At 45.7% G+C, this 26,415-nt stretch overlaps 1 protein-coding gene across 2 annotated transcripts; it reads left to right on the top strand.

The window, feature by feature from the left end:
- The first annotated feature begins 1,374 nt into the window (after positions 1 to 1,374).
- SEC24C (SEC24 homolog C, COPII coat complex component) lies at positions 1,375 to 26,363 on the top strand. Of its 2 annotated transcripts, XM_030862626.2 has the most exons (24): positions 1,375 to 1,455; positions 3,210 to 3,409; positions 6,096 to 6,231; positions 14,694 to 14,869; positions 15,079 to 15,453; positions 15,767 to 15,903; positions 17,164 to 17,232; positions 18,539 to 18,650; positions 18,880 to 19,007; positions 20,188 to 20,326; positions 20,532 to 20,647; positions 20,826 to 20,950; positions 21,112 to 21,303; positions 21,509 to 21,602; positions 21,818 to 21,934; positions 22,290 to 22,460; positions 22,964 to 23,060; positions 23,150 to 23,295; positions 23,519 to 23,657; positions 23,810 to 23,928; positions 24,026 to 24,205; positions 24,467 to 24,658; positions 24,894 to 24,983; positions 25,128 to 26,363. In XM_030862626.2, exons 2-24 carry the CDS (start codon positions 3,238 to 3,240, stop codon positions 25,266 to 25,268), a joined length of 3,363 nt encoding a protein of 1,120 aa, XP_030718486.1. In that variant the 5' UTR covers positions 1,375 to 1,455; positions 3,210 to 3,237; the 3' UTR covers positions 25,269 to 26,363. The 2 variants fall into 2 exon arrangements, with proteins under 2 accessions (XP_030718486.1, XP_069899988.1); XM_070043887.1 differs by lacking the exon at positions 17,164 to 17,232.
- Positions 26,364 to 26,415: the final 52 nt, after the last annotated feature.

Below are 26,415 nucleotides of genomic sequence, written 5' to 3'. Positions count from 1 at the left end.
TATTGATGCTCCATTATGTTCCTCCCAATTATACTTTTCTCTTTCCCTCCCCAGAGGTAACCAACAGCCTGAATTTTGTTACTTTGGGGCTTTTTTGTTTGTTTCTTGTTTTTTTGGCCCCAGGCCAGGCTGCTTGCAGGATCTTAGTTGCCAGACAGGGATAGAAACCAAGCCCTCCAGCAGTGAAAGCGTGGAGTCCTAACCGCTAGACTGCCTGGGACTTCCCACTTTGTTTTTCTTTATAGCTTTATCATACGTGTATGTAATTACAAAACCTTATTTAAATTGATGAAGAACTTTTGTTTGTTCACTACTGTATTCCTGGACCCAAGAACATGGCTTGGAACACGACAATGCTTAAAAAATAATTATTAAATGAAAGGATTATTGAAAGGATTAAATGAGGTTATGTATATTTTAAAAACTCCTACAAATATTAGCTACAATATTGTTATTATTAAATGGCGTAATAATAATTACTCCAGGAACTGTAGCTCTTCCAAAAGGCTGGGGGCATTCTAAGAGTAGAGATTATCAGGCTGTGGCAGTGCTCTGCATCTAAACCAAGGCGCTCTATAAAAACGGTTAACTAATAACGAGTGACCTTTACTGAGCACTTACTACGGTGCCAGGCAATCTTTGTGGCCTAATCCCATACTCTCAACAAGTTTTTAGAAGGGCATTCATATTCTTTTCATTTTACAAATGAAAGAAACTGAGGCCGAGATTAAGTTGCCCTAGCTAGGGAACTGTAGAGCCAGAACTTGAACACATGACCCCAGAAAGCAGAATTAGTGCCCTTTAACGTTACAGGGTTCTAAGGGAATTCCCTGGTGGTCCAATGGTTAGGGCTCTGCACTTTCACTGCCCGGTGCATGGGTTGGATCCCTGGTCAGGGAACTAAGATCCTTCAAGCCCCATGGGTCAGCCAAAATAAATAAATTTTAAAAAGATATATTACATCAGAATAATTATATTTAAAAAAAATTGTACGCCCCGCTCCGCAAATCTCAAGACCGGCAAAGGTCATGGGTGAGAACCTCCAAGACGGAAATCAATGGGGCCAGGGGTCAGCAGGAAATCGCTACAGGACTCTAAATCAGAGGTTTCTAAGATGTCATAGGAAGGAGAGTTACTAAACATAGTTCAATCACATCTCAGCTGGTGGGACCATAAGGTTACCAGGCCATCTGGGCAAAACAAAAACAAAAACAAAAACGGAAATGCATAAAAAACTCCGGAGCCCCTAGGGGTCGGCCATGACGAGAGGGGAAAGTAGCGCATGTGCGGCATCCGGGTTCCTCGGCGCGTACTTACTGCCGACGTGGCAGAAGGAGTGGCCTTGGAGCGTGGGGGTGGAACTTCCGGGGGCGACGCGCCGGCCCCCTCGGAACCGGAAGTGGAGCCTGGGAGCCTTGACGTTAGGAACGAAGTCGAACCTGGATCTGGAGCCGGGTGAGGAGTGGCTTCGGGAGGTTGGTGGGTAGGAAAGCAGAGGAGAGGCCGGGGTATCACTGGCCAGATCGGGGTCCTGTCTGAGAAGGAAGGGAGGGGCCCGGGGGCGGGGCCCGGGGAGAGACCCTCACCTCATGCATCCACAATCCAGAATCAGTCCTAGACCCTCCCTTCTCTTCTCCCGGCCCAGATTCCGGCTCCCGCTTCCTGCCCTGAGCCTGTTGAAGGGCGCAAGACGCTCGATCTCCTACTTAGTGGAAGTCTCTCTCATCGCGGCCCGAGAAGCTGGCTTGGCTTCTCGGTCTTGATCCCCAGCGCTCCCAGCCTCCACAGCTCGACTACTTTCAGAGTTCTAGGAAGCTTGCCCCGCCTCCTGGGTTGTCACCCTCGACTGTCCACCCAGAGTGGAGTTGAAACTTGAGCCTGACTCCAAACTCTTGGGTGTGTTTGAGGGGATTATTTCCTCGAGAAGAAGCTCCTTTCCTACCATCCCCACCCCCACACTGACTTTAGGAAAATAAGAGGAGGAGGACATCCGTCAAGCTTAATGTAGTGACCTGTGTGAGGTTTAGGATTTGGAAGAACAGCTCCTGAGATGGCTTTGAATTTAAAGAGTTCTAGTCCAAGAGCAGCTCAGCTTTTCTGTAGTCAAGATGGCCCTACCTAGCAAAGGGGAGAGGCCCATTGTTCCCTTGCAGTAGCTGTGAGCTCTTATGCTTCCTGGGTCCCTTCTGTCTATAGGAGAGTTGGAATGATCAGGCTATGAAGAGTAGATGTGATCAGATAGTCCTGTTCTTGGAAGGACCTTGGAAAGGCTCTCCAATTTATTCCTTTGTTGCTGGGCAAGATTGTAATAATTTTGGTGGTGGCCTAGATTCATTACAAGCATACAAGAGCAGAAAAAGGAGAGTTGGAGAAGTGCATTGGGATTTGGAATACTTATAGTCCCCTCTGCTAGAAGGATAAGGTGAATGATCTTTTTCCATGAAATCTAACTTTGCCACTGATCTTTGAACTGTTTCCCTAGGTTATTGTGAGAAGTTTTTGTGCCAGGCCTGCACTCAGTTCTAATCTGATACCTTGCTAGAGTTTTGAGCTGTTCTTTACATTTAGTGATTTTAATACTTCAGTTCTAAGGTCCATACACGTTTTTGGTGGGAAGACTGGGGATGGTGTAGCACTTGATTTACTGCAGTTTAGCCAAAGAATGTCATTTTTCTAACCGGTTACTCTAAAATTTGTCTTTTGAGGGGGAGGGAATTTAGCCAATCTGTTTTAGACATGTAGTCTGGGTGATTAAAAATGACTAGCACACTAGAGGGTATTCAATTTTGTGGAATGAATGGATGCTAGAGTGAATGAATGGAAAGTGAGAGCATTGTTTCATTTACCTGTAATATCACAATAGTTTATCAGTGGCAGGACTTCTTGTATGACTAGACACTAGAAATCATACCACTGGGGAATGGAGGCTGCTGCTCCATTCCAATGGGCCTATCTGAGGTTGAAATTTATACCCTCTTGGCAGTGACAAAGCATAGGGTTCAGAGTAACAAAATCCTTACTTTGAGGAGGCAGTCTGTCTGCTGTCTGGGGAAGAAAATTACAAAGATCCTGTAGTAGTGTGAGAATGATTAGGCTGATCATTGCCTGATAAGGTCAGTCCTTTTCTATTTCTGCTTCCTACTGTGAATAGTGCTCTCTCTTTAGAAAACTGATTTTGACTAATTTCTCTCTTCTCTCTCATCTAATAGGTGAGACCAAGTCGGGGATGCTCTCATAATGAACGTTAACCAGTCAGCTCCACCTGTGCCGCCGTTTGGGCAGCCCCAGCCTGTCTACCTAGGGCATCATCAATCCAGCTATGGTGGGCAACCAGGGCCCACAACCGCCCCCACTTCCTATGGAGCCTACAATGGCCCAGTACCAGGCTATCAGCAAACCCCTCCCCCAGGTATGTTTCCAAGCTTCCTTTGAGCTGAGGAGGGGAATTAGTAGTCTTCAGGTTGGGTTGTATTGCCCTACCTAAGCTGCCTAAAAGGTTGTGGTGACTGGGATTGAGGAACATGAATCTGGCTCTTGGTCACTGAGAGTCCTGTGGGCAGTCTGCCCTTCCCTGTTTTTTTTTCCCTTTTGGCCGCATCTCGCAGCTTGTAGGATCTTAACACCCTGACCAGGGATCGAAACCAGGCCCACAGCAGTGAAAGTGCCGAGTCCTAACCACTGGACTGCCAGGGAATTCCCACCTTTCCCTGTTTTTTTATAAGGCGACTGTGTCTCTGCCTTAAGACATCTAGTGGGAGCACATCTTCCAGGTTCAATGGCAGTTCACTTCCTGTGGGTGTCACCCTGTGCAGCCTCACCTGGCTGCATTGTTCACAGCTGGATGGAAGGGTTGTGGTCGCAGCTCGTCCAGAGCCTGTGACTAGGATTAATTATTTCTGTTGACCTAAAGTCTCTCTGAAATCACTTGTTTCTCATCTATATTGATAATGCCTCTCATCGGACTCATAGTTCTATCTATAAATGACTCTGGGACTTGGGGAACTAGTTCATGGATGAAAAGTGTGATGTTTGTGTGCCTGATTTTTGGTGCCTCTCATATCTTTCTGCTGATATCATTCCTTTTCCTTTGTTTGAGTTTCTTTGGCTTCTTAGATATTGTCTAATATCAGGGAAATAAGAGGAAACCAATCTGGTGCTGCCTTAGGATCAGTGTTTGGCTTTTACGTTACTTTTTCATGAAGAGCAGCTGGTAATCTACAGATTATATTATTCATAGGGGTTTTTTAGAAAATGGTTGACATTTGATCTTTGGTTAGGCTAGCTAAGGACTTAGGTATACCAAATGCTTTATGCTTTTTAAAACAGTAAATTCCATAAAGGGATATGGGAAAAAGAAGGCACCAAGGAGGCATAGGTAAGATTTGGGAAATGATTGAAGTTATGACCATTTTAATTATGACTTTGGAAAAAAAAATTGCGAAGTGGTGAGATTAGGTCTCAGGGCTTTGGAGAGCCTTACTCTGGGTTGGGACTTTGGCTGGACAGAGTCCACCTCTGATCTATCAAGTCCTGGCTTATCAAGATGGAGTTTGGCATTGCCCCAAGAGGAAGCTCTGTTATTGAGAGGAAAACGTATCTGGTTCTTTGATGGCTAGTGAGCAGGTTCAGATTAATCATATTCCTGTAGGCAGGTTCTATAGTGTCTAATCTCTACTGTGAGCAGAGCAAAAGAAAAACAAAAAAACAATAGTTTGAACAGGGGTCAGCAATATTTCCAAAGTGATATGCCAAGTAACTAATTGCTTTCTTCCTGCATCTCATGTGGGAAGGATGCTTGGGGGGAGTAGAAGTAGCTTTGATGGCAGCTCTGATGAGCAGAAAGGATGGAGTACAGCTTTTGTGATGACATAGTGACAGCAGTAATTGGAGGGCAGGTGACCTGTCCTGACTGAACAGTTGGGCAGGAACAAATTCTCCAACCTGTGGGAATACTTTCCTGAGCCATGTGCTATTGGGAGTGCCAACACTTAGAAATGGCTGAAAAGAAGATGCGTAGGATGAGTAGAATATAGGAAGAAGAGGTTGGCAGAATAGTCTTCCTAATGTTTATTTATTTATTTTGGCTGCGCCGTGTCTTAGTTGCGGCATGCAGGATCTTCATTGTGGCATGTTTAGTTGTGGCATGCGGACTCTTAGTTGCGGCATGCATGTGGGATCTAGTTCCCCGAACAGGGATTAAACCCAGGCCCCCTGCACTGGGAGCACAGAGTCTTACCCACTGGACCACCAGGGATGTCCTGAATAGTCTTTCTAAGAGGTGCCTTTCTTTACAACCTAGTTTAGAATGTTACTTGGTCACCTTCTGTGCCACCTTTCTCAAGTATGCTCTAAGTTTCTGAGTTCTGGAGTGGGATCCTTTCCTTTTTTAAAAAAAAATTATTTATTTATTTATTTATTTTTGGCTGTGTTGGGTCTTTGTTGCTGCACTCAGGCTTTCTCTAGTTGCGGTGAGCAGGGGCTACTCTTCATTGCAGTGCGCGGTCTTCTCATTGCGGTGGCTTCTTTTGTTGCAGAGCACGGGCTCTAGGCGCACGGGCTTCAGTAGTTGTGGCTTGACGGCTCTAGAGCACAGGCTCAGTAGTTGTGGCTCACGGGCTTAGTTGCTCCACAGCATGTGGGATCATCCTGGATCAGGGCTCGAACCTGTGTCCCCTGCATTGGCAGGCGGATTCTTAACCACTGTGCCACCAGGGAAGCCCCAGATCTTTTCCTTAAAAGAGTTGACGTTTTGTCTAGGGTAAGAACGTTAGACTGTCCTGGATTGAGTGAGAGTGTATGGTGATCATAGGAAGGCCCTACATTTTTGTGGCTCTGGCTACAGCTTCACCTGTAGTATACCTGTCTAGGAGAGTAGAGGCTCTCTGGCTGGGCATCCATGTTCAGAATCTCCTGTAGCTGGAGTTGCATGTTGATGGTGTCCTTTTCATTACCAAGCTATGGTATTATGCTTGTGATATTGCAGTAAAGGTCTGAGCTTATTGGTCTGAGCTTATTGATTCTTGCTTTGCATTCCTTGCTCAGGGTGGAGGAGAAAGTTATTTCCCAATTGCTTAGTTTCTCTTCTTTACCCTCAGGTGTTTCAAGAGCCCCACCTTCTTCAGGGGCACCTCCAGCCTCGACAGCACAGGGCCCTTGTGGCCAGACTGCATATGGCCAGTTTGGACAAGGAGATGTACAGAATGGGCCAAGCTCCACTGTTCAGATGCAGAGGTACGTATTTGTTTTTTTTTTTAACATCTTTATTGGAGTATAATTGCTTTACAGTGGTGTGTTAGTTTCTGCTGTACAACAAAGTGAATCAGCTATACATATACATATATCCCCATTATCTCCTCCCTCTTGCCTCTCCCTCCCACCTTCCCTATCCCATCCCTCTAGGTGGTCACAAAGCACCGAGCTGATCTCCCTGTGCTATGCGGCTGCTTCCCACTAGCTATCTATTTTACATTTGGTAGTGTATATATGTCCATGCCACTCTCTCACTTCGTCCCAGCTTACCCTTCCTCCTCGCCGTGTCCTCAAGTCCATTCAGAGGTACGTATTTGGCTCAACCTAAAATTGGTCTGATGAGACTGGAAGAATTAGGAATGTGTGAGGGCCTGTTTACTTTTCTTTTCTTTTTTTTTTCTTTGCTTTTCTCTTACATCCCTTTTCCTCTTCCCTTCATCTTTTTGTATTTTGTTCTCATTTTTGCAGGTTACAGGTGCTGCTGATGTCCACCCTATGGATTATTGACCCATCTAAGTACCTGGGTTTTTTTCATATTCTTTCTATTTTTGTGAACTTGGGTTTTTTCCTTGACTAGACATATCTATAATCATTGTTATGGTCCTTCTGAGCTTACCCTACGGGAAAAACAGGAGAAAAGAACCTCAGGATTATTTATATCTCTTCTGACTTCCCCTTTTCCTTTAGATCAGGCACTTAGTAGGACTTATTGGTTAAGTTTGGGTGTGACCAGTTATGAAAGGAAAGATACTCAAAGGAAAACTACGTAAATGATGAAAACTTTGGTGGTGCATGACTCAGTAAACCCTTGTCTTTGCATGGAAGTCCATTAAAGGAGGGCAGTCATCTCTGTTGGAATGCTGTTTGTTTTTTGGTAAACAAAGAATAAAGTATAACTACGAATAGGTAGTGGTAGTGGAAGAGTCACTTAGTGACATTTTTATTAGGTGTCCAGAATACACATTTTTAACATTGAATGTAAGCCCAGAGAAAGAGGCTAGGAAACTCTCCCTAACCCTCTGTGTTGGAAAACTCTGAGAAGCAGTATAGGGAATTCATTAGTTCATTCATCCACTTAAAAATATTTATTTTGTACTACTATGTGTCAGATGTTGTTCTAGAGGTTGGAGATAAAGCATTATCAAACAGATCAAGTCTCTGCCCTCGTGAGCTTATAGTCTCATGGAGTACACAGAAGATAACAAGTAGTCAAATGTAAATAAGAAATTAAACAGGGCTTCCCTGGTGGCGCAGTGGTTGAGAGTCCGCCTGCCGATGCAGGGGACACGGGTTCGTGCCCTGATCCGGGAAGATCCCACATGCCGCAGAGCGGCTGGGCTCGTGAGCCATGGCCGCTGAGCCTGCATGTCCGGAGCCTGTGTTCCGCAACAGGAGAGGCTACAACAGTGAGAGGCCCGCGTACCGCAAAAAAAAAAAAAAAAAAGAAAACAGAATAAGGATATTGAGAATGAGTAGTGAGGAGGTAGGAAGCTGTTTTAAATACATTGGTCAAGGAAAGCCTCTCTGAAGTGATGTTTGAAACCACAGTGAAATGATGAAGGGAGGTACCCAGAGATCTGGGGGATGAGTGTCTTAGATAGACGGAACAATGGTGCAAAGGCCCTGGTAGAGAAATTAATTTGGTTGATGTGAAGAAGAGCAAGAATGCCAGTGTGTCTAGAGCAGAGTGGAGAGTGGAGGAGATAAAGTAGGTACATAGGCAGGAACCATATCATGTAATGCTTTCTAAGCCATAGTTAAAAGTTTAAACTTGATTTTAGTTGCAGTGGGAAGCCGTTGGAGAGTTTTAAGCTGGAGAGTAACATGTTCCCCATTTATTTGTTTGTTCGCTTATGTGATGGATCTTTTCATTGTAATGTAAAACACATATACAAAAACCATACAAAACAAAGGTATGGCTTGGTAAATTTTCATAAAGTGATTACAACCCAGATCAAGAAATAGAACTCTGCCACGCACCCCTAAAACCCCTTCCATGTGTTCCAGTTCAATCATCGCTCTCTCCCTCCCCCCATAGGTAACCATTATCCTAACTTTTTTGTTTTTGGCCATGCGGGATCCTGGTTCCCCAGCCAGGATTCGAACGCATGCCCCCTGCAGTGGAAGTGCGGAGCCCTAACTACTGGACCACCAGGGAATTCCCTTCCCTATCCTAACTTTTTTTTCTTTTTTTTTTTTTGCGGTATGCAGGCCTCTCACTGTTGTGGCCTCTCCCATTGCGGAGCACAGGCTCCGGACACGCAGGCTCAGCAGCCATAGCTCACGGGCTTAGCTGCTCCGCGGCATGTGGGATCTTCCCGGACTGGGGCACGAACCCGTGTCCCCTGCGTTGGCAGGCGGACTCTCAACCATTGCGCCACCAAGGAAGCCCTATCCTAACTTTTATAGTAGCCACTTCCTTGTGTTTTTTTAAAATAGTTTACATCCAAAGGTACATCCCTAGACACCACAGTTTAGTTTTACCTATTAAGAAAAAACAACTTGATGTGTCTTTTAAGTCCATAGGTTCCCTTTTTATCTCTTTCTTTTTCTTACTGTTTATCTGTTGAGGACTCCAAGCTAATTGACCTGAAGAGTTTCCCACAGCCTGGATTATCTGGGTTGTATATTCATGTTGCAGTTCAGTATTTTCCTTTTTCCTTTGTATTTCCTGCAAATTGGCAGCTGAATCCAAAGACTGGATCCAGATTTGATCCCTGTGGATAGGATGGAGCAAGATTTTGAAGGCACATAATATCTTTTTTTATATATAAATTTATTTATTTATTTTATTTATTTATTTTTAGCTGCATTGGGTCTTCATTGCTGTGCACGGGCCTTCTCTAGTTGCGGCGAGAGGGGGCTGCTCTTTGTTGCAGTGCGCGGGCTTCTCACTGCGGTGGCTTCTCTTGTTGTGGAGCACGGGCTCAAGGTGCGCGGGCTTCAGTAGTTGTAGCTCACGGGCTCTAGAGCGCAAGCTCAGTAGTTTTGGCGCACAGGCTTAGTTGCTCCGCGGCATGTGGGATCTTCCCGGACCAGGGCTCGAACCCATGTCCCCTGCATTGGCAGGCAGATTCTTAACCACTGTGCCACCAAGGAAGCCTGGCACGTAGTATCTTTTTTTTTTTTTTTTTTTTTTTTTTTTGCGGTACGTGGGCCTCTCACTGTTGTGGCCTCTCCCGTTGCGGAGCACAGGCTCCGGATGCACAGGCTCAGCGGCCATGGCTCACAGGCCCAGCCGCTCCGCAGCATGTGGGATCTTCCTGGACCGGGGCACGAACCCGTGTCCCCTGCATTGGCAGGCGGACTCACAACCACTGCGCCACCAGGGAAGCCCCACACATAGTATCTTGATGTCTCTCTTTTTATGATGTTACTAGTTGTTGATTCATATGTATGTTAATTCACTGGGTTTACAAAATGGTGATACTCTAATTCTTTTGTTTTCCTCATTTATTTGTTTGAATACCATTTTAGACAGTTCTTGTCATCTGTTATTTGGTTACAGGTTGTGCAATTCATGTAGAATAAATGCTTGACTCTTTACCTTTATTTCCTAGTTTATAGGGAAATGAGTTGGTTCTCAGTTATGTACAAGGTGACCAACTCTTATTTTTAATATCATTATGAATTTATAGTTTTAAACATATTTGATGGGTTTCAAATTACTGCAACTATCATCATTATTGGAGTATAAAGTGTCCTGTCTTTGACCAATGTGAGCCTCTTCAAGTTGATTCCTGAGTCCTTTTGACATGACCCTAGTAATCTTTAGGTCTAATGAGATGTTTCAGGCTTATCTTGTACATTTATATTCTAGACCAGGAATTACCCATTTTTCCAAGAAATCCTTTATTTTTTTGGTGAGAAATGTTATTTTGTGACTATAACCTGGGCACTAGGAATGTTCATTGCTGCCTGATTGGTCACTTCCTAGGCCTCTTCAGTGGACGTAGCTAAGAAATACATACCTACATATATTAAAGTTACAATACCTCACTAGTTTAAATACGTACTTTCAGTTCAAATTCAAGACTACAGAACCTTTACTTAACCTCTTCATTATATCTGTATCTCTTTTCTTCCATACCAGGAGTCTTGATTCTCAAGACTGTGGGGATGATGGAATTTGAATATTGGAATATCCCACAATTTCTCATTTATTTTATCCCTTATTATACACAACAATCTCAGTATAACAATACTAATACTATCACAAATGTGATTAGTAAAAACATTACTTTTTAAAAATTTTGCTTGTGCTCTCCTCATTCTCTAATAATTAAAACAAATATATTTATTTTAAAAAAGAGGTCACTTTGCTGAATTCAAGAGTAGAAGTAGGGAATCCTATGAGGAGGTTATTGCCGGTAGTTCAGGTAAGGGATGATCTTGGCTTGGTTTAGGATGGTAGTGGTAGAGGTGGTAAGAAGCAGTCAGATTTGGGATATATTTTGAAGGTAGAGTCGGTAGGATTAGATGTGAGTTAAGAGAGAAAGAGAAATTCTGGATGTCTTTTAACCTGTTGACTTAAGCAATTTGGTAAATAGTGCTATTTACTGGGATGAAGAATATTTGAGAAGGAGCAGATTTGGGGAGTGAAATGAAGGGTTTTATTTTGTACATTATAGGTTTAAGAAAGCTACCAGCTACCAAGTAGAGATGCTGAATAGGCAGTTGTATATGGATCTGCAGCTAAGGAATAATGTCAGGACTGGAGATACAAATTTGGGAGTCTTCAGTATAGAGACATTATTTAAAGCCATGGGACTAAATGAAATCACTTAGAAAGTGAGCATTGTGAGTAAATAGTAGAGATGAGGACTGAACCTTGGAGCTTACTGACATGTAAAAGGCAGTCAGAGGGACTTCCCTGGTGGTGCAGTGGTTAAGAATCTGCCTGCCAATGCAGGGGACACAGGTTCGAGCCCTGGTCCCGGAAGATCCCACATGTCGCAGAGCATCTAAGCCCGTGTGCCACAACTACTGAGCCTGCGCTCTAGAACCTCCAAGCCACAACTACTGAGCCCAGGTGCCGCAACTACTGAAGCACGTGCTCCTAGAGTCCGTGCTCCGCAACAAAGAGAAGCCACTACAATGAGAAGCCTGCCATGAAGAGTAGCCCCTGCTCGCCCACGTACAGCAACGAAGACCCAACGCAGCCAAAAAGAAATAAATGAATAAATAAATTTATTTTTAAAAAAAAAAGGCAGTCAGAGGAGGAGCTATCAAAACACAATGAAGGGGCTTCCCTGGTGGCGCAGTGGTTGAGAGTCCGCCTGCCGATGCAGGGGACGTGGGTTCGTGCCCCGGTCTGGGAGGATCCCACATGCCATGGAGCAGCTGGGCCTGTGAGCCATGGCTGCTGAGCCTGTGCGTCCGGAGCCTGTGCTCCGCGGCGGGAGAGGCCACAACAGTGAGAGACCCACGTACCGCAAAACAAACAAGCAAACAAAAACACAATGAGGGGCTTCCCTGGTGGTCCAGCGGTTAAGACTCCATGCTCCCAATGCAGGAGCCTGGGTTCGATCCCTGGTCAGGGAACTAAGAGCCCTCATGCTGCAACTAAAGATCCCATATGCCACAACTGAAGACCTGGCACAGCCAAATAAAACAAACAAACAAACAAACACACTGAGAAAGAGCAGTAGTGAGGTAGGAGATTAGCCATGACAGAGTAGCATCCTGAAACTAGGTGAAGAGAGTATTTTAGGAAGTCAAGAGAATAATCAGCTGTGTCATTTGCTGCTGAAGGGTGAGATGTAGACGAAGAATTGACTGTTGGGTTTGGCAAGGTTCGACATCATTGACAGTTGTAGTTTCAGTGGAGATATGAAGGCAGGTGAAAGAATTTCAGCTGGTAAGTAGATTAATATAACCTAAAACCCTTCTGCCACAAACATCTAGAAAGGGGAGAGGAAATAGAAACAATTCTTTTTTTTCAAATACATAATCAAGCTTAAAAGAAAGAAAGTGAAATCCTCAAGTGCCAGAGACAAAGTGGGAACTGAAAATCAGAGTGGTTTTCAGTGGTTTTCAGAGTGGCTGCCTGTGGAGAGGGTAGAAATTATTATCTTGAGAACCTGCAGGCTTAAGTTTAAGGGCAGAGCAACTAAGCCTGTGCGCCACAACTACTGAGCCTGCGCTCTAGAGCCCACGAGCCACAACTACTGAAGCCTGTGCCTAGAACCCGTGCTCTGCAACAAGAGAAGCCACCGCAATGGGATGCCCGGGCACCGCAACGAAGCGTAGTCCCCGCTTGCTGCAACTAGAGAAAGCCCACACGCAGCAACGAAGACCCAACACAGCCAAAAATGAATAAATAAATTAATTAATCAATTTATTTAAAAAAAACACACAACAAGATACTCCTGTGTATCCATCAGATTGGCAAAATTAAAAAGTCTGACAGTACTAATTATTGCTGAGCATGTGGAGTATCAGGAACTCTCATCCACTGGTGGTCAGATGCAAATTAGTACAACTACTATGGGAAAATAACTTGGAATTATCTGTTAAAATTAAAGATATGCATATCATATAAACCAGTAATTTCACTCATAGCTATATGCCTTAGAAAAAACTCATGTGTATATAAACAAGTTGAATATATGATTGAATATAGCAACATTATTGATAATATCCAAAAATTGGAAAACCCCCAATATCCATCTGTAGTAAAATGCTTAAGTAAATCATGGCATATTTATTTAGTGGAATAATATTTAGTGATGAAAGAGAATGCTAAATGCAACAGCATAGATGAATTCATAAACATCGTTGAACAAAAGAAGCAAACTCAGAGTATGTACGATGTGATTCTGTTTACAAAAGTTTAAAAACCTGACATAGCTGAATTATATTGTTTTAAAGATACGGGAACAATTATCAAGAAGTTGGGAAAGTAGTTATCTTTGGGAGAAAGGAGAGGGCTGTGATGGAGGAGAGGCACACTGGGCCTTTGGTGTATTCTATTTCTTGAATTGCTTTTCGGTTACATGGGTTTTTGTATTATTCAGCAGTACGTATATGTTTTATGTATTTTTTTCTATTTATGTTATATTTCACAATTAAAAAGTAAAGTATTGATACATTGGACTAAGAATTGGGTCTGGGTTCTAGTTCTAGAATAGTCTGCTACTTATACCCTTAGTGTCTTAGTTTTCTATCTGCTCTGTTTCCCTCATTAATTTGCTGTGAGAATTAAATAAAGCACTTAGAGATGCTTTGTAAATTATAAAGCCATGTACAGATAAGGTGTTGGTTTATTGTTACTATGGTATGTGATAGAATACCACTGGGTAGTGGAGAGTATTATCCATGTTAATAGAGTAGTACCATGGAATATAATTATTTTGACAAGGATTTATGAGCATCTGCCATGGGGCTAACAGTATGTTTGTTGCTATGGAAGACAAAAAATGCAAAGCCCAACAAAGAGCTTAGGGAGGTAAGTTTCACTAGCATATTGCCCAGAAAATACTAGTTAAATGAACAAATGAAAAGTGTGAAACTGCAGAACTATTAGAAGCTGACCAAACATAATAAAGTTCTAGTTATTTAGTAGAGACAAAATAAGCAGGAAGGATAAATCAGAATTTCAGTTTAACAGGCTATCGTTGTGAAGAATTTGATTCATTCTTGAAATCCCAGAAAGAGCTTGTTATGTATAATAATCTATGTTATAGATTTCTGCAGTAACATTACTGTAAAACACTGTTGCAACTGCTAGTTGGTATACAATGATATTGGAATGATTTTGAATTTATATTTTAATATGCCATCTGATACCATGGGAGTATTCAAGACAGTTATCCAAGTAACGAGGCTTTGCTAGATAGACCCAGCTAGAAGGCTACCTGGTTTATGTCCTGTTTGTCTAGTCCTTAACTCTGGTAGAGTTAGCATCATCTTTCTGCTTAGCATAGAATGCCAGACTTAGCTGACCTGCTCTTCTAATCTTAAGGATATTTCTAACATCTTTCCCAGGATTAAGTGATACTTTGGTTTAAAAGTTAAACAATCAAACTGCATTTGTTTGAGCCCACATTATTAAGCTCCTGTTGTGTTAATGCTTCTGTGCACCTTCCCTTCGACTCCTTCAGTGCTTCAGATTACAGAACTGAGGTGGTTTGTCAACAAAGGATTAAGGCAGAGGAGGTGATAATCTAACTAGCAGAGTAAATAATACTCTGATCTGAGGGTGTTCAACCATGTTTTTGGAGTGAACCTAATGGAAAACAAGGTTTGCCATGAATAATCACAGTGTAGATCATGAGGAATGTAATTTATTCACAAATATATAAAAATGTGAAGCCATATAAGAGCCCAGATGAGAATAAGATGCTGTAAAACAATATAGTTTCCTATATGATGTGGAGCTCCTGCCAACTTTGAAGGGTATCTCAGCCCACTAGAAACCTCTGCCTTCCTTTTCTTCGCAGGCTCCCTGGGTATCAGCCATTTGGGTCAGCCATATTGGCCCCTGTGGTCAGCCAGCCAGCTGTGCTTCAGCCCTATGGCCCTCCCCCAACAAGTGCACAGGTGACGGCTCAGCTGGCCGGAATGCAGATCAGTGGTACTGTGGCCCCAGCCTCTCCACCTTCAGGGCTAGGCTATGGTGAGTAGCTGTGACCACAGGAATACTGTCCCCTTCTTTTTAGAAGCATCAGACTCTGGGGCTATACCTGAATCCCTTTTATTTCTTGTGCTTCTGAGCCCCAGCAGATGGGAGAAGTCATTCCTGCCCCTCATGTGGAAAGGAAAGTGATTTACTGAACAAGGAGGCAGAATGACTGGGGTTCTGACTCTACTTCTTCTACTTCTCAGGCCCACCAACATCGCTGGCCTCAGCCTCAGGAAGTTTCCCTAACTCTGGTCTGTATGGCTCCTATCCTCAGGGCCAAGCTCCTCCCCTTGGCCAGGCCCAGGGTCATCCTGGGACCCAGCCTCCCCAGCGATCTGTCCCACTACAGGCCTCCAGCTTCACACCCCCAGCTTCAGGGGGTCCTCGGATGCCTTCGATGACTGGTCCTCCCTTGCCTGGACAGAGTTTTGGGGGGCCCCCAGTGAGCCAGCCCAACCACGTGTCCTCACCTGCTCCTCAAGCTCTGCCCCCTGGCACCCAAATGACTGGGCCCCCAGGACCACCACTACCACCTATGCACTCCTCCCAGCAGCCAGGCTATCAGCTGCAACAAAATGGTGAGTTTTTCCCAAGGTCTACCTAGGAGCCAAAGGCTTTAGCAGTTCACGTGTTTTTGTTGTTGTTTTTATTTGCTTTTAGTATTGTTTGCTAAGTGGTGAACTAGATAGACAGCTTCAGGGTATTATTACTAGGATCTGGGGTTTATAAGATTTTTTTTTCTCTTAGTTCAGGTAGTGTGGGCTTTCTCTGAATGGTCACTACTGTACCTCTCAATTCTACATTTATAGGAGTCTAGTAATTTCCGTGAGGCCTTAAGAAGAGATAGAGAAGGAATAATTTGTTCATCAACCTTGTGTCCTTGTCACTTAGGTTCCTTTGGACCAACCCGGGGCCCTCAGTCCAATTATGGAAGTCCCTACCCAGGAGCAGCCACTTTTGGAAGTCAGCCTGGGCCTCCTCAACCATTGCCTCCTAAGCGCCTGGACCCTGATGCCATCCCGAGCCCTGTAAGTAGATACTTATGTGGTCCTGGGGAAGGTGCTTGTGGCTGCCAGATAAGTGAGTCAACCTAGAAGAGATGTTTGCCTAGGCTTTTCTGATTTTCCTTTTCGTTCATCATCTTGTAGGTGTAGAACCTAGATGTAATTTTTGACTCTTTAACTAGAACTTGAAGTCCCAGAAATCTTCTGGGGGCACTTTTACTTCATAGCTGGGCAGGAAAGGAAGGGAAACCAGGAGTGATCAGCAGTATCAGTAGAGCTCTGGGTTGAGTGCTGCATTCTGCCACTGCTGGACAGAGCATGGTAACCTCTGCTCTTCTGTGGAGTAGTGGGTGGGTCCAGGTCTTGTCCTCTTAGATCTAGTAGGATAGCAGTCTTCTTAACGGGTAGAGCTGGTGGAAATTCTCTGGTGTTAGGTGGTAAGAAAAGGAAAGCCTCTCTGGATTCTCTCTGCCCTTATTTGGACAGTGTTTTAGGAGGAAGCCTCCAATACTTTTGTTTGTTAGCCTGCTGCTGTGTGGATGGGGAATAGTGATCTACAATTTCAAGGGCGATGTGGGGAAGTTGCTTCTCCCAGGAAGAGGGTGAATCTCACCCTTAGAGCCATCAGAATACTCAGGCCTTCCTCATCATACACAGAATAGAGGCTGGTACTGTATTCCCAAGTGGAGGCCACTTTATAGTTCTGTCTGCAACATTTGCTATGTCAGTTACCTCACCATGCTTAGCCATTGTCATATTCCATTCTGTTCTCTTCCCTCTTCCTTTGGGGAACTATCATGGTGAGGGACCCAGTTGGCAAAGGGGGACTCTAGAGGATTAAGCAGTCCCTCTTTCCTTCTCCCTCCTTTAGTAAGAAGGAGAGTCTGGTTGGATGTGAGGCTTCTTTCAGCATAAGAATAGTTCTTACATGGGAGGCTTGGCCTTTTGGAGGGAACATCCCTCTTCTTCCTTCTTAAAATTTCTCCCATTCAGCCCCTCTGTATAACCCCTCTTGCCTCCTATTTGCCCCCTTCCTTATCTTTCTACATCATAGCCTGAGCCATTAAAGGCTCTTTTTTGGCCCAGAAACATTTGGAATTTCTGATCTGGGGGGGCCTGATTTCAGCAGTATGAGCTGGGCTCCATGGAGTTAGTATGAGCTAACTCCATGAGTTAGCTGTTCATGTCTAACTCATCAGGGCTGAGAGAAGTAACATCTGCTTCTTGTTCTTTTGTCTCCCTCCCTGTATTCCCCTGCTGCCTTTATTATTAAAACACTAAAAGCAACTCAATGAGCTGCCTCCTCAGCAGAAAACCAGACACAGAATAGACCCTGATGCCATTCCTAGTCCAGTAAGTGCAGGGGGTGGGTGTGTGTGTGTCATCCCTGTGTTAATGTCACCCATGCATGCCTGTGACCTCATCTTCACCTCATCCACCATGTCCATCCCTCCGCATCCTCTTCCCTTAGTCCTTCTAGACCCTTGCTTTTACAAGCTAGAAGGATGTGCATGCCTCGAGTCACCATATAATGAAGAAGTAGCAAGCTGTTAGCAGTGCCTTTAAGTATGGGATGGTAGAAGGTCAGGATCGAAGGGTGGGGTCAGATGGCATATTAAGCTTTGGTTTTAGTCCTGCTGGCTCCTCCAGGAGCCTGCATGTGACATAGGATGGAACAGGACAAAACTGAACAGTAGATCTTTCCCTTTTGGGTTTGATTTGTCTACTGCTTATTGTAGAGAAACATGTGGGTAGGTGGCTACTAATGTACAAATTTGGGAAGCTCATTTCTTACGGGGAGGGGTCAGCTGGTTTGGGAAAGTGTGGGCCACTTTCTCATCTGGAGAGTCTGTTTGACTCTGATATATTTCTAAGCTTCAACTTTTTCTGCTATGGGATACAGAGTCTTATTCTCCCTTTACTTTTTCTGGTTTTACCAAACCCATCTTGAAGTAACTGACCAAAGGTTATCAGCCTGCATGAAGGTCTGATCACCAGCTTTGCAAAATCTTTTTTTTTCCTTTGCTGGGTCTGTCAAAATGTGGGGGACTGAGGATTGGGCTATAATATCCTCTTCTTCCATATTTACACACTGATGCTTACCTGAAAATAAGGCAGCATCTGCTTCCTCACCTTACCTGATCATTTCCTGCTGTGTAATCCTCTCCTCACCCTGTCCCTTCTACTTTCATTGAGTGTAGAGTCATTCCAGGTAGATTTCATTTTTACATGTTTACCGTTGTCTGTTCCCCTGCTCTGATTCAGAATGTGTCTTGGGAAGAGAAGGGGAGGCAGAGGCTTGATGGGGGAGGGAAGTGGAATCTGATCACGTTTGAAGGCTTGTGATAAGAGCTGGAGCTTTCCTGGAGTAGGTATTATAACAGGGTGATCACCATTTATTGGGATCAGGGCGATTCATAAAGAAGCCCTTTCTCAATGTTGCCTGTCCAGCATGTTGCTGCTGACTGTGGAGTGGAAGATTGGTATTACAGCATTTTATATGATCTCCTAAAGGAGAGCAGGCCTGGTGCATGAGGCGTGTTCCTTGGCAAATTATTAGTTTCTGTGCTGCAGCTCCAGTGTTTCTTTCTCCTGGCTCTCTGCGACCTGCTACTCCCTTTTCATCTGTCACTTCATTCATTTCACCTCTTCCCTACAGATTCAGGTTATTGAGGATGACAGGAACAACCGGGGTTCAGAGCCATTTGTTACTGGAGTGCGGGGCCAGGTGCCACCCTTAGTCACCACCAACTTCCTCGTGAAAGACCAAGGTGAGAAGGGCATTAATTACTCCCTGCGGGGACTTTTTCTCCAGCATTATCAGCTTATGGATGGGGCTTTGTCAGTCTTTAATCAGAGACCAGTCCCTCATTGGTCTCTAGGGGGAAAAAGCCACCATCAGCTCTAGCATTTGTTGGGATGATGGGGTGGATTGGCAATGGAGAGCCAGTGTCTGGAGTGATTCTGTGATCTGACTCAGCTTTTCTACCTCCGCTTCAGGGAATGCAAGTCCCCGATACATCCGATGCACATCCTATAATATCCCTTGCACATCTGACATGGCTAAGCAGGCTCAGGTGCCCCTAGCAGCTGTCATCAAGCCGCTGGCAAGGCTGCCCCCAGAAGAGGTGAGTCAGGGAAGGGACTAGAGTATAATGAAAGGGAGGAAGGGAGGGGGATTGGGGAGTGAGACTTCTTCCTAGATGTGATTCTGGCAGTCACAATGGAAGAAGTCTTGGTTGGGTGGGAGGGGTGAATATCTTCAATAGCTTTCTATCACAGGGCCCATGCCTGAAGGGGTGGTAGGGATGAGAGTAAAAGCCCAAGAAATTGCTGGATGGGAGCAGAGTCCACAGGGGAAACACATTATGGAAAGAGTCAAGGCCAACTTGTAGGGGAGAAGACAGCTGGTTGCAGGAACGTCTCATAGCATGGTCATCTCCAGATGATTAGAAGCACATCATTCTGTTTTTTCTTGTATGCTGTCCTGTCATCCCAGGTAAGTCGAGATGTTAGGACAGCATATTAAGAAAAAAGGTAGATTAAGATCCAGTAGTCCTTCTTACCTGGTTTGGGCCATGATCTGTCACCCCAATCCCTGGAATCAGCATTGAAAGAGAGAGAGCTTGGCAGCTGCTCTGCCAGGCCTTGGTAGGATACCCTCATATTCATGCCTAGCTTAATGAACTTGGGGTGGATTTCTCTGTAACTGGATACTCACGGCTCACTTTACATCCTGTTTCTCTGTCTTGTTCTGTGTTTTTCTCTTTCTTTTTTCCTGGGTCTCAGTGGGGATGGTTGGACACTTGGCTGCTGGTCTCTTATCTGTAGGGTGACATCTGCCTGGGCGTCAGTAGGCTCACAGAAATCCAGGGATTGGAGAGGACAAATGTCATAGATACTTTGTTGGGAAAGGAGGTAGGAGTCAAGATCCTAGAGCAGGAGTGAAGGGGATTGAAGATTGGGCCAGAAATGAGAATCCTGGGTAATCTCTGGTTTTCTCCTCATACATCCATGTCAGCCCCTGGCTTGTTTGGGCCAGTTCCACAGTTGCTCTTCTCTTTCCAGAAGAAGTGAAATTCTAGAGATGAGGAGTAAGGAGAGGGGACTATAGAATTTAGACTCTTAGGGACATTCCTTAGAGACATTTGACATTTGTCCTCGTTCCCCTTCTCTCTGCTCCCTCCCCAGGCAGACTATCTGAGCCATGCCCTTCTCCCTCCAGGTTGTTCCTCCTCATCTGTTGCCACATATAGCTCCCTGCTGTAGCTTCCCTCTATGTCTGAGCCCCTCCCCTTTGCTCTTTAGGCTTCACCGTATGTTGTCGACCACGGGGAATCTGGCCCTTTGCGCTGCAATCGCTGCAAAGCATACATGTGCCCTTTCATGCAGTTCGTTGAGGGAGGGAGGCGCTTCCAGTGCTGCTTTTGCAGCTGTATCAACGATGGTATGTTCACAGAGGCTGGGGTTGGGGGGGATCTGGATTGCATCTTCATTGTTCTCTTTCTAGTTAGATAGATGAGGGTCCGTTGGTTCAGGAGTTGGGGAAATAAGGCGCCTGTGGGGATGTGGGGCAATAGAGTGAGCTCAGCCAGGACCCAACTAAGATTGAGCGTGGACCTTTGAGTAACACTCTGCCCTACTCCCCACAGTTCCCCCCCAGTATTTTCAACATCTGGATCATACCGGCAAACGTGTGGATGCTTATGACCGTCCTGAGCTGTCCCTGGGTTCTTATGAATTCTTGGCCACTGTAGATTACTGCAAGGTGAGGGAAGGTAGCGTGGGGAGCAGCAGTGGGTGGACAATGAGACAGCTAAGACTTGCTGTGGTCATTTCCCTCACCCCGTCATTGTCCCCTTTGGTGTTGACTTCTCTCTAGTCAACTGACCTGCTTACTAATACCCCTCTCCCACCCCCGCCACCAACATTTCCTTCCTTTGCAGAACAATAAGTTCCCCAGCCCTCCTGCCTTCATCTTCATGATTGACGTCTCCTACAATGCCATCAGGAGTGGTCTTGTTAGGCTCCTCTGTGAGGAGCTCAAGTCATTGTTAGACTTCCTGCCTAGGTGAGAGTTAGGAGCCGAGGTGCTTCCTTTGGATAATGATGCCTGGGGAGGGGGCTTAGGGGTGGGTGGCTGGGTTAACTCAGCACATCGTGGATCCTGATGTCATGAAGTTGGGTGGTGGAGAAGTTGGCAACCGTGGGTAACAATGTCACCTTCTACAGGGAGGGCGGGGCAGAAGAGTCAGCAATCCGCGTTGGCTTTGTCACCTATAATAAGGTGCTCCACTTCTACAATGTGAAGAGCTCATTGGCCCAGCCACAAATGATGGTTGTATCTGATGTGGGTGACATGTTTGTGCCACTGCTGGATGGCTTCCTGGTCAATGTCAATGAGTCTCAAGCAGTCATCACCAGGTAGGAGTTAGACTGTGGGGGTAAAGCAGGGGTGGGGTGGATACAACCACAGAAGGCCAGAGAGTTGAGCAGAGCGTTCAGCAGATGTACAGAGGCTGTGCCTCAGGAGTTCTCAGAGTCTGGGGGCCAGATGACTCTTCAGGGAATTGAGGGATTTGAAATTTGGATAGCAATTTTGATTGCCTCCTATCACCTATCTCTTCAGCTTATTGGATCAGATTCCAGAAATGTTTGCAGACACAAGGGAGACAGAGACAGTATTTGCCCCAGTTATCCAGGCTGGGATGGAGGCTCTGAAGGTAAGGCTCGAGTCCCTGGCAGCCACCTCTGCAACACTGTCTTCTGACCATCTTACCCCCTAGGATACAACCCCTGTATCTTCAGTGATTGATGGCTGTGCAGTGAGTCAGCTTGTCTGACATAGTTGGCACTGAGTAAATGACGAGGGAAGGGATGAATGAATAATGGATGAATAAAGGAAAGAATGGACAAGTAGATCTCTCTTCTTTTCTAGGCTGCTGAGTGTGCAGGGAAGCTCTTTCTGTTCCACACCTCCCTGCCCATTGCAGAGGCCCCAGGGAAACTGAAGAACAGAGACGACAGGAAGTTGATCAACACAGACAAGGAGAAGGTGTGGGATTGGGAGCTGCGGGGAGGACTTTCTATTACAGAGGAACATGCTGTCTATTCACAATGCAGTACTCTTAACTTTCTTGAGGGAGACTGGGACTGGATCCTCTGCCCTTTCACATGTCACATCCGTGACTGCCAACCTTCTCCACTGCTCCCACACCTCTACCCCATCCCAAAGCCCTTGGTAGACTTTTTTTTTTTTTTAAGAGACTGTTCTGTTACTATTGCAAACTGAGAGGTACATCTGAAGTCTTATATGTCCTTGAATATCCCATATTACATATACAGCATATACAGTTCTCAGGCAGGGTGGAACTGGGATCTTTGAACATTTTTTTCCTGTTCTTCCCCAGACTCTGTTCCAGCCTCAGACAGGTGCCTATCAGACCCTGGCCAAAGAGTGTGTGGCCCAAGGCTGCTGCGTAGACCTCTTCCTCTTCCCTAACCAGTATGTGGATGTGGCCACGCTCTCTGTTGTACCCCAGCTCACTGGTGGCTCTGTCTATAAATACGCTTGCTTTCAGGTACGGCATGGGACTCTGGGTGGCAGGTGGAAGCAGGACTGGGAATGCCTGCCTGCATGTGGAGTGGCCCCTTAGCTGCTGACTCATTAATAGGAATAGCGTTGGAGGAGAAGACTGCACAGTGTACAGAAGAGAGTGTGGCAGTCAGGAGCACGGGGCTTGGAATCAGTCCCGGGTTGATATTCTGGCCCTACTATTTACCAGCTGTGTGACCTAGGATAAATTACTTAATTATTCTCTCCTTTGTTTCTTCATCTACAAAATGGGATTTTTATAGTTATTAATTAGGATTTATCATCAGGATTAAGTAATTATATGTAAGGCACTTAATGGGATACCTGGCATGTAATATGTAATAAGTGCTTAAAAGCTATCATTATCATCAACATCATTATCTTCACTGTTACTGTCATTATGATTCTGCAGGCTTGTAGAGTGGAGGGGGTGCAGGGAGATTGTTTATATGTAGTCAGTGATGTGACTCTGAGCCTGGGGGGATGCAGGTGGAAAATGACCAGGAACGGTTCCTGAGTGACCTGCGTCGGGATGTACAGAAGGTCGTTGGCTTTGATGCTGTGATGCGGGTCCGGACAAGCACTGGTCAGTCCTAGTTGGAGAAGAGCAGGTGGGGGGGCTCAGTCTGGAGGGAGGCACCTGTCATACCTTTAGCCCTGTCCATGTGGCCTCAGGTATCCGTGCTGTAGATTTCTTTGGGGCTTTCTACATGAACAACACAACAGATGTGGAGCTGGCTGGGCTGGATGGGGACAAGACGGTGACTGTGGAGTTCAAGCATGACGATCGGCTCAATGAAGAGAATGGAGCCCTCCTGCAGGTAGGGGACAGGAGGCAGGGGTTGGGGAAGAAGTGTCCGCGGTCATATCACTGGATATAAACAGGCTGTAGGGAAGGGGGTGAGGGATGGGTAGAGAAGACTAGAAGAGGCTGGAGAAGGGATGGCTCATGTCTGTCTTCTAGTTTAAGAATATAGCAGAGGCAGTTTTCCAAGGGCTATGCTGAGGGAGGGGTGTGAATTCCCCCTTTCTCCCTTCCCCTAGTGTGCCCTGCTCTACACCAGCTGTGCAGGGCAGCGACGGCTCCGCATCCACAACCTGGCCCTCAACTGCTGCACTCAGCTGGCTGATCTGTATCGAAACTGTGAGACTGACACGCTCATCAACTACATGGCCAAGTTTGGTGAGGGCAGAGGCAGGGCAGGGTGGGATTGGGGCTAAGAGAAAGGTCCAGGATGGTCAACAATTCAGCATTCCTGAGTGGGTGTGATGGTGGGAAGGCGCATGTGATGGAGTGGCTGACCATTGACTGTGCTGTCTCCCTTTCCCATCCAGCATACCGGGGGGTCCTGAGCAGCCCTGTGAAGACTGTTCGTGACACTCTTATCACTCAGTGTGCCCAAATCTTGGCCTGTTACAGAAAGAACTGTGCCAGCCCTTCCTCTGCAGGACAGGTAGGGCAAGCATATTGGTGGAGGAGTTGTTGGGATACATTTTTGCATTGGGAGGGATTTCTCATGATTATTGACTTTGTTTTGATAACCCCCTTAGTTGATCCTTCCTGAGTGCATGAAGCTACTCCCAGTTTACCTGAACTGTGTATTGAAGAGTGATGTCCTGCAGCCTGGAGCTGAAGTCACTACTGATGACCGGGCCTACGTCCGACAGCTGGTTACCTCCATGGATGTGGCTGAGACCAATGTCTTCTTCTATCCTCGGCTCCTACCGTTGGTGCGACTGAGTGCTGGAGTGTGAGACATTGTAGTGAGAAAGGGACATCATAGGAGGACGAAGGGAAGGATTAATATCATCTGTGTCTGACACTCATGAATTTTTTACCTATCTTATCTGATGTAATATTTTCATACTGAGAGTTACTCAGGTGCTTAGCTTTCTGAAATTTCGTGTGTATGGGGGTGGAGGATGGGGGTGTGGGTGGGCAAACGAGTCTTATGGTCCTTGGTAACCGTTTGCCCCCTTCCTTTTGTCTAGACAAAGTCTCCCATTGAGAATACCACTGAACCACCAGCAGTTCGAGCATCTGAAGAGCGTCTAAGCAACGGGGATATATATTTGCTGGAGAATGGGCTCAACCTCTTCCTCTGGGTGGGAGCAAGTGTCCAACAGGGTGTTGTCCAGAGCCTCTTCGGTGTCTCCTCCTTCAGTCAGATCACCAGTGGCTTGGTGAGGGCAGGGAGTCAAGGAGAATGTGGGTGTGGAAGTAGACTCTGTGATATGAGTTAGGAGCCAAGAAAAGTGTGTTCATTCCCTTAAATAGCAGGGTACACTTAGAGAGGGAGGGTGCTGTCATTCTTCACAGGCTTCCATATTTCAGATAATGCATAAATCTGTGCTGTCCCATCTTCACTTCTGGATTCAGCATACCTTACCATAAGGATAAATGAATTTTGTGTTCCAGAGTGTTCTGCCAGTTCTGGATAATCTACTGTCCAAGAAGGTGCAAGGCCTCATTGACAGTTTGAGGGCACAGAGATCACGGTACATGAAGGTAACACTGATCCGGACCTGGATTTCTTACCTTGTCAAGTCCTCACTGGGAAGGGGGATGGGGAGTAAGTGACTAGATAATGGGATTTTAGGGCATGTTTAATTCCCTTTAGCCCTGCCTCATGACCCTGTGTTCTGGCCATAGCTTATTGTGGTGAAACAAGAGGACAAGCTGGAGACACTGTTCAAACACTTCCTGGTGGAAGACAAGAGCCTGAGCGGCGGAGCATCCTATGTGGACTTTCTCTGTCATATGCACAAGGAGATTCGGCAGCTACTGAGCTAGAGCATGTGGTAAACAGCATAGGGTCCAGGCCAGCTTCCAGAAAGTACCCCAGGACAGCAGAGAAATTGGGACAGTTCCATATATTATAAGTCATATAAGCTGACCTCAGTCTCTTTGGGGGGAGGGGGAGGTATAAGGAGACACCTTCTTTCTGGGCTCAAGTATCCTACCACTCTGTCATGTCCTGCTGTTGGAAGGTGCCCCTGTCCCCTCACTTTACCATTTTCCTGCTAATCCTGTCGTAATGAATGTAGTTTCTCAGTTCACTGTATATGATTTGGTGTTGGGGGATTTGGAGCCACCCAGACCCTGATAATATTATGTGTCCCTTTGGACCAGCCTCCAAGAAGAGAAGGGCAGACAGGAAGGAGTGAGGATCCCAGGGTATTACAGGGGGAGGGGCTGCGAAGTCAGCTCATTGTCATCAACAACTTCCTATATTAGGGATAAACATACTTACAGGTGCACAAGAGCTGGGGTATAGACCATAGATGGTAGAGAGAAAAGTGGTCAGTCTTCTTGGGCCTGGAAGTCAACAGCCAACTCAGAGTGACTGAGGGTGGTTGATTAGCTTTCTTGCTCTGCTTCCACTGATCTTTCTCTCTCCTGAAATGATTGGTGATCACGTGGTGAATAGAGGCACGTAATCAGAAATGAATGAGCCTGGGAACAGAGTTGCAAAGTATATTAAGACCTGGTAGCGGTATCAGCCTCCTTTCCAGCTGGAGAGGCCCCAACACTGGATGGTTCTGTAGGGAGCCTGGCCATCGACTTGCAATACCTCACAGAGCCAGCCCGCATCCCACTCTGAGCTCCCGCTGGAAGCACTGCTCTCCAAGCTGGAGGTTGTTGGGGAGAGAGGCAGAGGTGTCTAGTCTCTCCTGCTAGGACACCACTCAGGCTTTCGTACTGACAGAGTGGCTGACAGTTATCTTCCAACCCCACCTAGCTGGGGCAGGACAAGGGCTAGGCTTGATGGTGGCCAGGCTTGCCTGCTCCCAGCCCGGGACGCCCCTGCTCTGGACCTCTCATTTCTCTTCGTTGGTTTATTTTTCAATGCATCTTTAATTTGTAAAGAAATAAAATAAATTAAGATGTAACCAGCAGCCTCCGTTTTATCTGTGACGTATCACTTTCCTTGCAGTAC

Source organism: Globicephala melas, chromosome 16 (genome assembly GCF_963455315.2).
Source record: "Globicephala melas chromosome 16, mGloMel1.2, whole genome shotgun sequence".
NCBI classification, from domain to species: domain Eukaryota; kingdom Metazoa; phylum Chordata; class Mammalia; order Artiodactyla; family Delphinidae; genus Globicephala; species Globicephala melas.
This window is presented reverse-complemented; position numbering and strand designations above follow the sequence as displayed.

Excerpts from the sequence above, each read along its gene's own strand:
- SEC24C (XM_030862626.2), top strand. The coding sequence starts at position 3,238 with ATGAACGTTAACCAGTCAGCTCCACCTGTGCCGCCGTTTGGGCAGCCC. Across the intron at positions 21,304-21,508 it reads TCTCAAGCAGTCATCACCAG|CTTATTGGATCAGATTCCAG; the intron begins GTAGGAGTTAGA and ends CTATCTCTTCAG. Across the intron at positions 23,929-24,025 it reads GCCCTTCCTCTGCAGGACAG|TTGATCCTTCCTGAGTGCAT; the intron begins GTAGGGCAAGCA and ends TAACCCCCTTAG.